Below are 12926 nucleotides of genomic sequence, written 5' to 3'. Positions count from 1 at the left end.
CCCGCCCCAAAGTCAACTGGGATAGGCTCCAGCTCACTGGTGACCCAAATGACTACAAGCTGTATAGAAAATGGATGGTTGGTTATGGAATGTTTTTGGATCGTGTGTGTGAATGAACGTATCAGTGTGTATGTTTGGGGATCATTCATGCCATACTCAGTCCTCACCTTGCAGAGCGAAATGTGGAGTTATACTGTCACCGATTTATGCTTGAAACCAAATCTGGACTTTGTATATTCATGCAATTTATATGTATGCTGTATTCTTTGCTGTAAGAGTTTTTCAACTGAAAAAGTGAATTTCTAGTTGTCCGTAAGAAGTTTAGGTGAATGTGATAGAAAACATCCAGAAAACAAACATTTTTAAATGCAGTGCAAATCAAGGTCGTGCTGGATATGATTTTGAATATTCCAGTCACTCTTAATACCTAACATCAGAACACTGGGTTTAATTCCCCTTCGGCTAATTCCAAGGTTAACCAGTCAAAAAGGGGAAACCTCAGGGTTGATGCTGCAATGAAAAGAAATGGGCACCAGAGGAAAATCCACAATATTGTTTTACTGGAGACATCCTGCTGTGGCACTGGTCTTTACTCCTACTGATGTAAATATAGAAAGATACTTTATTTTGTTTTATAAGAGCTTGTGTAATTTAAAAGTGTACATTCTGTTTTGTTGGGTTTATTTTCGTGAAAAATAAAAAATACATTTTGCTCTAAGTGTGTGTGTGTGTGTGTGTGTGTGTGTGTGTGCGTGTGTGTACACACTGTATATAGGACGACTGCGGGGGGTGTCCAACTCATTTTAGTTCCGGGGCCACATTAACCCCAATTTGATCTCAAGTTGGCTCGACCAGTATATTCGTAGCTTTATAAGCTACAAATAACGACTATTCCAAATTTTCCCCATTGTTGTGGTGCAAATAATTACAAGTACAATCAGAAAATATTCACATTTATTATCTTGTTCCAAACTTTGTTGCAAATCAGAAGAGCAATGTGAAATTTGAAATTAAAATGAGTGCAGTTTCAACTGTCTTATGAATCATTTTTTTCATTTACACATGTGCAGCATGGCGATGAATGTGGATCTACAAATACAGTATGTATTTTTTATTAAAACAACTTAATATCTAGAAATTATTTTAAATTTACAGAAATTACATCCATAATGGAAAACTTGACAACCGGAAAAGACACTAAACAAACTAAAGTGGTAGCTATTCAGGAAGACTGCAGTTATCTGCCTGCCTTGTAAATTAATGTCAAAAAGTATTTACACAAGTTGCGTAAGTGCATTAAAAAAAAAAAAAAAAAAAAAAAAAGGGTTTGAGTGACATTTTGCAATAATCAAGTCTTCAAATATTTCTCCTCTTGGTATTAATTTTACAGAAATGTATTCACAGCGCAAAGGTAGCACAGAATTGTATACAAAGTAGGGTTTACTTTGCTCCTGAAACATTTAGCCTTGACGAGTGCATCACTATCAGGTGTCAAATCCTGAGTAGCAGCCAGTTTCAGAATATCATCTTACGTGCTTGTCAGCGCGATCCCTAGTGGGCAAAATGATCAGCAATAGTTTTACTGAAAAATTGCAGTTAAATGTGTTCTCTATCCCCATAGGCTGGATCGGACCTCCTGATGGGCCGGTTCTAGCCCGCGGCCCGTACATTTGACCGCCCTGACCTACAGTACTGCATGTGGCACCAAGCACATTGGCCTCACAGTTGGGCGTTCGAATGGCTGGTGACCAGTCCAGGGTGGTACCTCTATAGCTGCGATATGCTCCAGCACACAGCGAGAGAGCAGTGAACCACTAAATTTCCTATCCACCATCTTCTACCCTAGTTAAAATAAGCATCATAGATGGATCGATGGATAGATGTACTGCGCGTGTGCAGTGGCTTTATTTGCGCAACAGTATTGGGTTTTACGCCAACGACGTAAACCGAAATTTTGCAACGTAGTCTCCCTACGCTAGAGACGTGAAGAATTAATGCCAGTAAATATTTGCATTAAAAACACCTCTAGATCCGTACAGTGGTGGGAAATCACGAATTACATACTTCGTTACAATACATAAGTATATTTTTCAGGTATCTGTACCTTTTGAGTATTTATTTTTCTGACGACTTTTCACTTTTAATCTCCACATTTGAAAACAGATATTTTTACTTTGTACTCCTTAAGAAGTCCTCGAAGAGTAAAGTCTATAGAAATCTCGTCTTGTGCCGTGAATCGTACGTAGACATTTCTGCAACATTTGGTATGGCAAGCGAAAGAATGGGGCATTATAACATCATGGTATGGCATGGTAGAGTTAGAACTTGCATTTGCAGATGAAGCGAAAAACTCTGTTAACTGACAATGGTTTTCAGAAGGTCACTGATGGTGTTGTGGTAAACTCGCCTGACTTTGGTGAATGTGAGTGCGAATGGTTGTCCGTGTCTATACGTGCCCTGTGACTGACTGGCGACCAGTTCAGGGTGGAGTCCGCCTTTCGGCCGAAGTCAGCTGGGATAGGCTCCAGCGTCCCGCGACCCTAACCAGGATAAGCGGTGTTGAAAATGGATGGATGGTTTTCAGAAGTGTTCCTGAGCCCATGTGGCAATATCCTTTCCACAATGATGCCGGTTTTTAACGCAGGGGTCGAAGGGCACGGGCATTCAGTGTTGCTTTTCGGCCTTGCCGCTTACGTGCAGAGATTTCTTCAGATTCTATAAATCTTTTGATGATATTATGGACCCTAGATGATGAAATCCCGAACGCCCCCCCCCCCCCCCCAAAAAAAAAAACAACAACATTAATTTACTTGGAACATTAAATATCTTGTCTTTGTAGTGTATTCAATTGAATATAGGCTGAAAAGCATTTGTAAATCATTGTATTCTGTTTTAATTTCAATTTTACACAACGTCCCAATAAACATTTGAACTGTTTTTTTTTTTTTTAAATCACCGAATACAAAAATCATTAATCAAAATGACTTAAATATAGATGTTGGTGCTCTTCCTTCAGAAAACCCACATCACATCTAGCCTAGATATAACATAACACTAAAACTGAAACACTCCACTGAAATGCAGTCTCCTAGGTAATCTAGGCCAGTGAACCAGGTTGTCATGGCACCCAAGTGTGCCATGAGAAATCATGAGGTAAAGCATCCAATTTCAGTTGTCCAGAAAATATATCTACAGTGAATTGAAAAAGTATGCATACCCTTGAAACATTTGTCATTTTGTGACCTTACAAAAACAAACTTTAATGTATTTTTTTTGTTGAGATTTTATGTAAAAAAAAAAAAAAAATGTTGAAAACAACAACACAAAGCAGCACATAATTGTGAAGTGGAATGAAAATTATATAAAAATGAAAGAAATCTTAAAAGTAGGGCTGCACAATATATCATTTGAGTATCATCATCGCAATGTACCTCTGCGCAATAGTATCATCGCAGGGTCCTGTGCAATGGTGGTGTATGGATATGTAGTTAATCAACTGTAATATTAATAAGTGACCAGCAGACGCACTGGGTTGCACATGCTAATAAGATTAGCACCAATGTTAAAGTAAATTATAAGCAATCAAACAACACAGAGCAGCCCAGAGTGTTTTTACTGTTATTTTTCTGCATGATAACTATTAATGAGGACAAATGCATGTCGCAACAGATTGAGGGGGGAGAGCCACGGCATTATTGAAGAGACAAACTTCAGGTGTACACAACAACGTATTTTGCTTAAACTAGTGCACTCAAAACTAGAAATACTAATGTATATGTTAAAACTAAGTCTGTCAAAATTAACGTGTTAACGCATATGGTTAATTACAAAAAAAAAAACATCACATTAATCATGTATTGACACTGATTAACCACACAATTTATTTTGACCGCACACTCCTTTACCTTAGCCACGGATGGTCTGAAAGGGGGCGCAGGTTGCTATGAGGTCAGTGCTTACGCCAGTGCAAAGAGGAGTGAGAAGATGCCAACAGGTGTGCTCGGCGGCAAATTTCACTTCAAAAGTCACCCCAATGGCACTTAAGCTAAAACAAAGGTAATTTGCATATATTGCAGCACAAAATTGTATTTTCATCAAAGCAGATCAAGTTTGAAATTACATCTCAAAGCAAGACACGTTTGAGGCAGCTGCTACCAAAAACGCTACCAACATCGGCAACAAGCACAGGACGACAAACAATGCTGGAAGATTGTACCCGTGGCAATGTTGTCAGCAAAAAATACCCAGGATAAATTAAGCAACACTTTTGCAAAATGGATAGCCACATCATGTCGGCCAATTAACATCGTTGCAGACCCAGAGCTACACAATATTATGTATATTGCCACAAGTGACCTGTCATACAAACTACCTTCGAGAGGGACAGAAACAACAAGGATAAAAGAACACTGCACAAATTAACTGCTCATCTAATCGATGACAAATGTTTGTGTGTTTAATACATTACCTATTGGTGTTCATCAGCACTTAATTTGCAATATCATTGCATTGTTCAAAATGTCCACTTAGTTTTCACTCGGCTGTTACCAATCCATCCATTTTATTTTCCGCTTCTCCTTTTCAGGGTCAATGAGAGCAGGAGCCTATCAGTCAGCCAGTCAGTCAGTCACAGGGCAGGAGGTTACCATGGTTTGAGCAAATAAATTGCACGTATTCAAATAAAACATGATCTCGTATGACATTTTGACCCCATAAAATTTATTTGTGTCAAAATATTGGGGTCTTTTTTAAAGTTACTTCAAATTCTGCAAGCAAGTAATTAGCGTAATTTCTCGTGTATAATGCAATTTTTTTCCTCGCAGAAAAATTGTCAAAATTCGATAGTGCGCATTATATATAGGTATAGGGGAAAATGAAAAAGCTTTTACATATTATAAATGTATGCCGCCATCTAGAGGTTTTGAAAAAGCTGTACACTTTCATTCCAACGTCACCGCCACCTAGAGGTTATGAAAAAGGTGTAGCCTACATTTTCATTCCAATATGACAGAGGTGCGTATGACTGCATATACTGTATGTACAGTTGTGCTCATAAGTTAACATACCCTGGCAGAATTTGAGAAATATATATATATATATAAAAAAAAATGTTAAATATGACTGAACAACAACCATCATTCATTCGTTTATAATTATGTTTTGTTTAATGATAATGCTTTTCTGAAATGCCTGAAAGTTTAATTTGAATCCCATTAAAATAAAATTAAATGTGTTTCACCTAGTCCTTCATGTTTTCTTTAAAGAATTGTACCCATCTTGGAAATTCTGCCTGGGTAATCTAACATATGAGCACAACTGTCAAAATTTAAAAGTGTGACTCATCTGATTGACAGGCCTGGTTAAAACAGGTGTAAAATAAATTGATTAAAACAAATGAATAGTGTATAGTGAATGTGCTGATGACTACCGTAAACTGTAACTATGCATGAAAATTATTTTAACTTCATGCCTGACTGGACTATTGCTCAATATTACACTGCATTTAAATACAGGTAGACTTCATCGAAATAACTAATTTTGTGCTCGACTCTGCATAATTTGCTGTGCTAGTTTTCACGTTACATGTATGTTATCCTGTATTTTTTTTTTTTTTTGCATTGTCATTTTTTTTCCCCCAATATCGTGCAGCCCTACTTAAAAGTGTGGTGTGCATTTGTACTCAGCCCCCTGTACTCTGATACACCTAAATACAATGCAATGCAATCAATTGCCTTCAGCAGTCACCTAATTCGTAAAGCAGGAGTGCCCAACCAGTCAATTGAGGTCTACTGGCGGACCGTGGACTGATGCCAAGTCGACCGCAAGGCTATCATCACAGTCAGTAGCAGTTAAAATAAGACAAATATAAGCCTTCAACAAGACAAAAAAAGGTTAGGGTTAAAGATCCAAACATTGAAAAATCTTGTAGTTAATACCAATATGCGTTTTTAATGTGAATAAATGCACACAATATTTACTAAAAATGAATCATGAATACATTAGTGGCACATACTGTATCACAGTTCCTGGCCAGGGTATTCTATGGGAAGTCACATAAACAAATGAAAAGCAGATCTGATTAATTCGGTAACATACAGTATCATGATTCAAGGTGAACACAAGAAGGGTTAAAGGTCAAAATATTCACCGAGGCCTGGATGGCGAGTCGCTGTCACCGAATTAATCCAAAATGTCTCTCTTTGTTTGAGCCCTTTAATTTTGTCTCCATACCAGGCATCTAGGCAAATAGCTGTCAATACCCAACACTCGTAAGGTTGAATCCACCCCATGTTTTCCATATTAATAATGTTTTGCCATAGTATAATTCATGTTTCCCGTTCTAATAGCATACAGATTGTGTTGCAATTGATGAAACTGTTGACATTACTATAAAGGACATCTACAAATGTGTTGTTCTTAACCATACTCTCACAATAATTGTAGTTTCCACAAGGAAAATTGCTTTTAGGTTGGTGAAGCCATGTTTTAGATTTAGGAGCAGGGAGCTACTGTAGCTCTTTCTGGTCTTTAGTCTTTAATCATAGGGGCCCTCCAAAAGCTCATAACAGGCGGTTCACGAAATATTTCCTTTTTGTCGGAACTGTTGCTGCATGTTCATAGACTAATTTAGAAAATCCTGATCTGAGTCACAGATGCGTCTCTTTACCCACAGGTGGTGAGCCCATGGGTTCCCACCCACATTGCCTGTACCCGCCTGTGCCCCATGTGTTCAGGCCTGGCTAAAAAGTGAAACTGTGGCAAAAGTCATGATTGTACCTCAAATACACTGTATTGCCAAAAGTATTTGCTCACCTGCTTTGACTCAGAAATGAATTTAAGTGGCATCCCATTCTGAAGCCATAGAGTTTAATATGAGATCTGTCCACCCGCTGCAATTATAGCATTTTAAACTCTTCTGGAAAGGCTTTCCACAAGATTTAGGAGTGTGTTTATGGGAATTCATGATCATTTTTCCAGAAGTGCATGTGTGAGGTTACACACTGATGTTGGACGAGAAGACCTGGCTCTCAGTCTCTGATCTAATTCATCCAAAAGTGTTCTATACGGTTGAGGTCAGAATTGTGCAAGCCAGTCAAGTTCATCCACATCAAACTCTCTCATCCGTGTCTTTCTGAACCTTGATTTGTGCACTGATGCACAGTCATGTTGGAACATCTCCAAACTGTTACCACAAGGGATTTTGGACAGTCAAACTCTTTGGGGATCAACCCCCACCCCACCTTTCTATTCCAACATGCATGTCTGTGCTCAAACCAAGGTCTGTAAAGACATGGATGCGAGAATTTGATATGGATGAGCTTGACTGGCCTGCAACAGAGTCCTCCCCTCAACCCGATAGAACACCTTTGGGTTGATTTCGAGTGGACAGTGAGCCAGGGCTTCTCCTCCAACAACAATGTGTGACCTCACACATATGCTCCTGGAAGAATGGGCAAAAATTACCATAAACTCACTCCTAAACCTTATTGAAAGCCTTCCCACAAGAGTTGAAGCTGTTATAGCTGCCAAGGGTAGACCGGCATCATATTAAACATACAGTGGGTACAGAAAGATTTCAGACCCCCTTAAAGTTTTTAGTCTTTGTTATAGTGCAGCCATTTGTTAAAATCAAATTAAGTTCATTTTTTTCCTCATTAATGTACACACAGCACCCCATACTGACAAAAAAAAAAAAAACGTAATTGTTGAAACTTTTGCAGATTTATTAAAAAGGAAAAACTGAAATATCACACCGCCATAAGTATTCAGACCCTTTGTTGTGACACTCATACAGCTGGGTTTGATTATACTGATTTGACTTGATTAGGAAAACCACCCGGCTGTCTATATAAGACCTTGCAGCTCACGTCAGAGCAAATGAGAATCACAAGGTCAAAGGAACTGCCTGAAGAGCTCAGAGACAGAATTGTGGCAAGGCACATATCTGGCCAAGGTCACAAAACAAATTCTGGTGCACTTAAGGTTCCTACGATCAGAGTGGCCTTCGTAATCCTTAAATGGAAGACATTTGGGACCACCAGAACCCTTCCTAGAGCTGGCCATCCGGCCAAACTGAGCAATCGGGGGAGAACAGCCTTGGTGAGAGAGGTAGAGAAGAACCCAAAGATCACTGTGGCTGACTTCCAGAGATGCAGTCAGGAGATGGGCGAAAGTTTTAGAAAGTCAACCATCACTGCAGCCCTCCACCAGTCAGGGCTTTATGGCAGAGTGGCCCGATGGAAGCCTCTCCTCAGTGCGAGACACCAGCATGGAGTTTACTAAAAAAACACCTGAAGGACTCAAAGATGGTGAGAAATAAGATTCTCTGGTCTGATGAGACCAATATATAAATTGTTGGCCTTAATTCTAAGTGGCATGTGTGGAGAAAACCACACACTGCTCATCACCCGTCCAATACAGTCCCAACAGTTAATCATGGTGGTGGCAGCATCATTCTGTGGGGGTGTTTTTCAGCTGCAGGGACAGGACGACTGGTTGCAATCGAAGGAAAGGTGAATGCGGCCAAGTACAGGGCTATTCTGGGCAAAAACCACCTCAAGAGTACTCAGAACCTCAGACTGGGCCAAAGGTTCACCTTCAAAAAAGACAATGACCCTAAGGACACAGCTAAAATACCAAGAGTGGCTTCAGAACAACTCCGTGACTGTTTTTGAATGGCCCAGCCAGAGCCCTGACTTTAACCCAATTGAGCATCTCTGCTCAAATTGGGTTTTTGCTTCAACTAAATACTGAGGAAAGGTTCTGAATACTTCTGGCTGTGTGATATTTCAGTTTTTCTTTTTTCATAAATCTTCAAAAATTTCAACAACTCCGGTTTTTTTTCTGTCAACATGGGGTCCTTTGTGTACATTAATGTGGAAAAAAATGAACTCAAATGATTTTAGCAAATGGCTGCAATATAAGGAAAAAAAAAAGAGTGAAACATTTAAGGGGGTCTGAATACTTTCCGTACCCACTGTATGTGAGTCAAGCAGAGGTGGGTAGGAACGTGCTACATTTACTCCGTTACATTTACTCAAGTAATGTTTTGGATAAATTCTACTTGTCAGAGTAGTTTTAATGAAGCCTGCTTTTTAGTTTTACTCATGTATTTATCTCAAGAAGACATGGTACTTTTACTCCATTACATTAATCCGCATGCTGTTCACTACTTTCACTCATCAATAATTGTGTGCGCGATCTATTTTTAGACGTTCCTTTTCGACTTCCGCATCGGGTACTGATCGAAGCGATCACGCTTGATAAAATGTCACCAGATAGGTTTTCTGCTTCCTTCCTTCGCGAGACTGGGGAAACATTCAGGTAGCAGAGGGACAGGAACAAACAACAAGTGTACTGTGAGGGTGGTGAAAGTGGTAATCAAACAATAAATAAACATGTATTTTTATTGTATTCATTTTAATAACAGGCTAGTTAATACAAGTTAAATACATCTTATACATCAAGTCCCACAAAGGTGTAAAGAATCAATGTACAGAAACATTTTACAGACTATTTACACCCTTCATCTTTGTGCATCTTTCAGCAGTCAATGAGTATATTTATCATGTACATAACTGCACGCATCACTGGCTTTATCGCTCATCTATGACAAGGCAAAGCATTTACAAATTTTAAATATACAAAGGAAAAATAATCCTTTATAAGATAAATAATAATAATGAATCACTACCATGAATGAAGATCTTCAATCATATCAAGACCAATCATGTCCAAATCTCCAATGAAACGCAAGCAATGCAAGCAAACCGAGCGTTTCAGTCAGATTTTAACAAAGTCAAAGATAATTTTGGAGTCACTCAATAAATGAGACAAATCAAATGCAAAGTTACAGTATTTAACTTGTCTTGCTGAATTTGTCACCTGACCCAGCACTCAGAAAAGAGCTCAATTGATTTTGCTTTTTTTTTTTTTTTTATGTCAGGCTGTTCCACACAAATGCATTCTGCTAATTTAGATAAGCTGATCCACTTGGTTTGTGGGGTGTTGCGCAAACAAATAGTTGTATAGAACAGCTTGACATTTAAAAACAAAAAGCTTCCGTTAATATTTTTTTGGGTGTGTCGGAAGCAAAGCCATATCGAAACCCAAAAATAAAGACTAAACATCCATATCAGTGCAAAAACCTCAACCGCAATTGGGCAAATTTCCATTATATCAGCAGACACCCAATTAAGCACATACACTGACAATGCAGTAGTTCATTTATATTTTAATTAAAAAAAAAAAAAAAAAAAAAGATACCAACAAACATTACCAGATCCAGGTTTAAAATAATGGTTCACACAAAGTCCCTATACTGCATTCAACAATTAAACTGTAGGTCCCTCGCTTGCCGCGTATGTAGGTGAGTGTGTGTGGTCCCATTACAGATATGGTAGTGCAACAGTAATGTCTTGAAAAAGTCTGCAGAATTGGCAGTGATATTGTGCCTTTAACTGCTGCTTCTGTTAAAATAAAGCTGAAACTGCTCCCATTGAAGCATTAAAGATGATTTTTCAGATTAACAAACCATGCGTTTCTCACATTGAAAGCCTGATTAAGGGCAGCAATTATTTATTTTTAGTTGAAATAATTTGCAGCTCCTTTAAGAGTATGCCACAATGTTCTTAACGTCCCCTTCTTCACAGGAAACCAATGCAAGCAGATAAGAGCCCACAACCTCCTGCAAATTTAACAAATGAGGTCCACTCAGAGTGTTTACATTTATAAAATGAACAGAGAAAGTTACTTGGTACTTGTGGAGCCTGGATTTCAACCAGAGTATTTAGCAAGCTCTCACATTAGGTCGTCGTCAGCAAATTTACCAAGCAGATTGACCCTATGGGTTAAATCACTATTCTAAATGCACCAATCAAGACAGTCACAGAAATGTCTTTTCCAATCTCGTTTCTCCACTTGTATTATTTTCCAGACCACAATTTTTACAAAATTATTACATAAATCAGACCGTCTGATAAAATTGGTCTGCAACAATGTAGGAATATTTTGTGGAAAGCATTTTTAGAGGTTGTTTAAATGGAAAGGCTCTGAAAGCAAAGTGAGGAGAAGGACGCATTCTGAGCTCAGTGTTCGAGGTGGTGATTTTCCATGAGGTCTGGTCAGTTCAGCTGGAAAGTTCAACAAAGCGGCACATTGCAACAATAAAAGTCAAGATGGGGGAAAAATGCAGTTTAAGGTCACATCCCATCTAACTTCATACGGGAGCGTCACTGCACCGTCGATGTGGTTGCTTCACCTGAGATCTTGAACGAGTCTTCCAATAAATGAACAAATAGGCATACACTGCTTTTCCCGATGGTTGCTACAAGGCGTTGAAAAGGTTTTCCATTTTGCAGATCTCCAAACATCGCAGGTCGTTATCAGAGAAAACCTACAATGTTGGGCACACAGACTTGTGTCTACTACAGCTCTTATTAATGGCTGCTGAGGCACTAATTCAGAGCACTGAGCAGTGAAAGGCGCTACAGTGCAGACATGACAAATATTACTTTTGTGTCATTTTCAATGGCGAGAAGAGCCTTGTTGAGCAGAGGAGGAACCTGGCGATGGAACACAGGCGTTCCACAGAGCAGCCTCTCTTGTGACTTCCACTACCAGGAAGTGACAAACTCTGTGTAGCCAGTGAGCTCTCTCAAACTCGCAAGACTATTTGAGGGCTCATCTGCCTGGAAGCAGGACACCCAGTGTTGTAAGACAAACAAGACACAGTCATAAACAAGCAAGCGCTCACGCAAACATCAGTTCTGTGACAAATATTGAGCTTGGGAGGAATGAAGAAAGTGTTTAGGGTTTGCTGCAGAGCAAAGTACCCTCAAGAACAAGCAGCGGTCCAAAATTGAGAACTCCCATGGCTGGACGTCTGTCCGTCTCCTGTCATTCTGGAATCTTCAAGGCCATCACTGTGGGCTTGATCTTGAAGTATTGGTTGAAACGCAACACAGCGTACCTGTGAGACACAAACACCACACGGGCACAGAGAAACAAAGTAAAGCTCCAAGTTCCAATAAAAAGGTTCGCAACCGTTCTTATTGCTGGACTGAGTCATTTGCTTTTCTCATAGACACGTATACCAGTTACAAAAAAATCATTTTGCATGGTGAGGAATGACGAGATAACATACATGAATGATATTGAAAAACAACAATTAGATGAGCACGCTTCTGTTAATGAAAGAAAAACCCGCAATGAAAAGAACATTTAGCAAACAGTTAAATTCCTGACAAAGGTTTCCTGAAAATTAACCTCTGATTTTGAATTGTGGTTCAGAGTCATGGCAAAAAAACAAACTAATAAAACAGGCCTGGACGAAAATGATGGCATCTTCAAAATTGATGTTGTCTTCAACCTCATAATCGGTCAGTTTGAATATATTAAGAGTGACAAGTCGTCACTGTGGCTTTTGGTGATATGGTGTGTACTACACTGAACATGGACCACAGATAGCAAAGGAGAGCGTCGTCTCAGGAGATTAAAAAGACAATAATAGACACAAGCATGCTAAAGGTGGAGGCGATAAGTTTCTCTCCAAGCAGCTTCAAGTTCCCGTGACTACAGTTGCACATATTCAGAAGTTGAAGGTCCACAGGATCGGAAGCCAACCTCCCTGGACACGGGCGCAAGAGGAAAATGGATGACAAATTGAAGAGGGTGATATTACGAATGGTATTCAAAGAGCCCAGAACAACCTCCAAGGAAATTAAAAGGTGAACGCCAAGATCAACCTATATTACTGTCCTATCACATCATCTGTTCTTGTTGTTTGAGCCAAGGTTGACTTCACGCGAGATGACCAATTAGGACACCGCGGTAGAAAGTAGGGGTGGTGTAACGATTCATTCATTAAAGCGATGTATCGAGTTATACTCTGTCCTCAGCTACTTAGCCTTCTGAACAAAAATATA

The 12926-nt window shown here is 39.3% G+C and overlaps 1 protein-coding gene across 2 annotated transcripts in view; it reads right to left on the bottom strand.

Moving 5' to 3' along the window:
* Nucleotides 1-9917: 9917 nt before the first annotated feature.
* etnk2 (ethanolamine kinase 2) overlaps nucleotides 9918-12926 on the bottom strand; it is a 29256-nt gene continuing 26247 nt past the window's right edge. For both annotated transcript variants that reach the window (XM_061688447.1, XM_061688448.1), the window contains one exon: nucleotides 9918-11971. In XM_061688447.1, the coding sequence (XP_061544431.1) occupies nucleotides 11899-11971 (73 nt within the window). In that variant the 3' untranslated portion in view covers nucleotides 9918-11898. The remainder of the gene's footprint in view (nucleotides 11972-12926) is intronic.

This window comes from Phycodurus eques, chromosome 10, assembly GCF_024500275.1.
Source record: "Phycodurus eques isolate BA_2022a chromosome 10, UOR_Pequ_1.1, whole genome shotgun sequence".
Classification (NCBI taxonomy): domain Eukaryota; kingdom Metazoa; phylum Chordata; class Actinopteri; order Syngnathiformes; family Syngnathidae; genus Phycodurus; species Phycodurus eques.
This window is presented reverse-complemented; position numbering and strand designations above follow the sequence as displayed.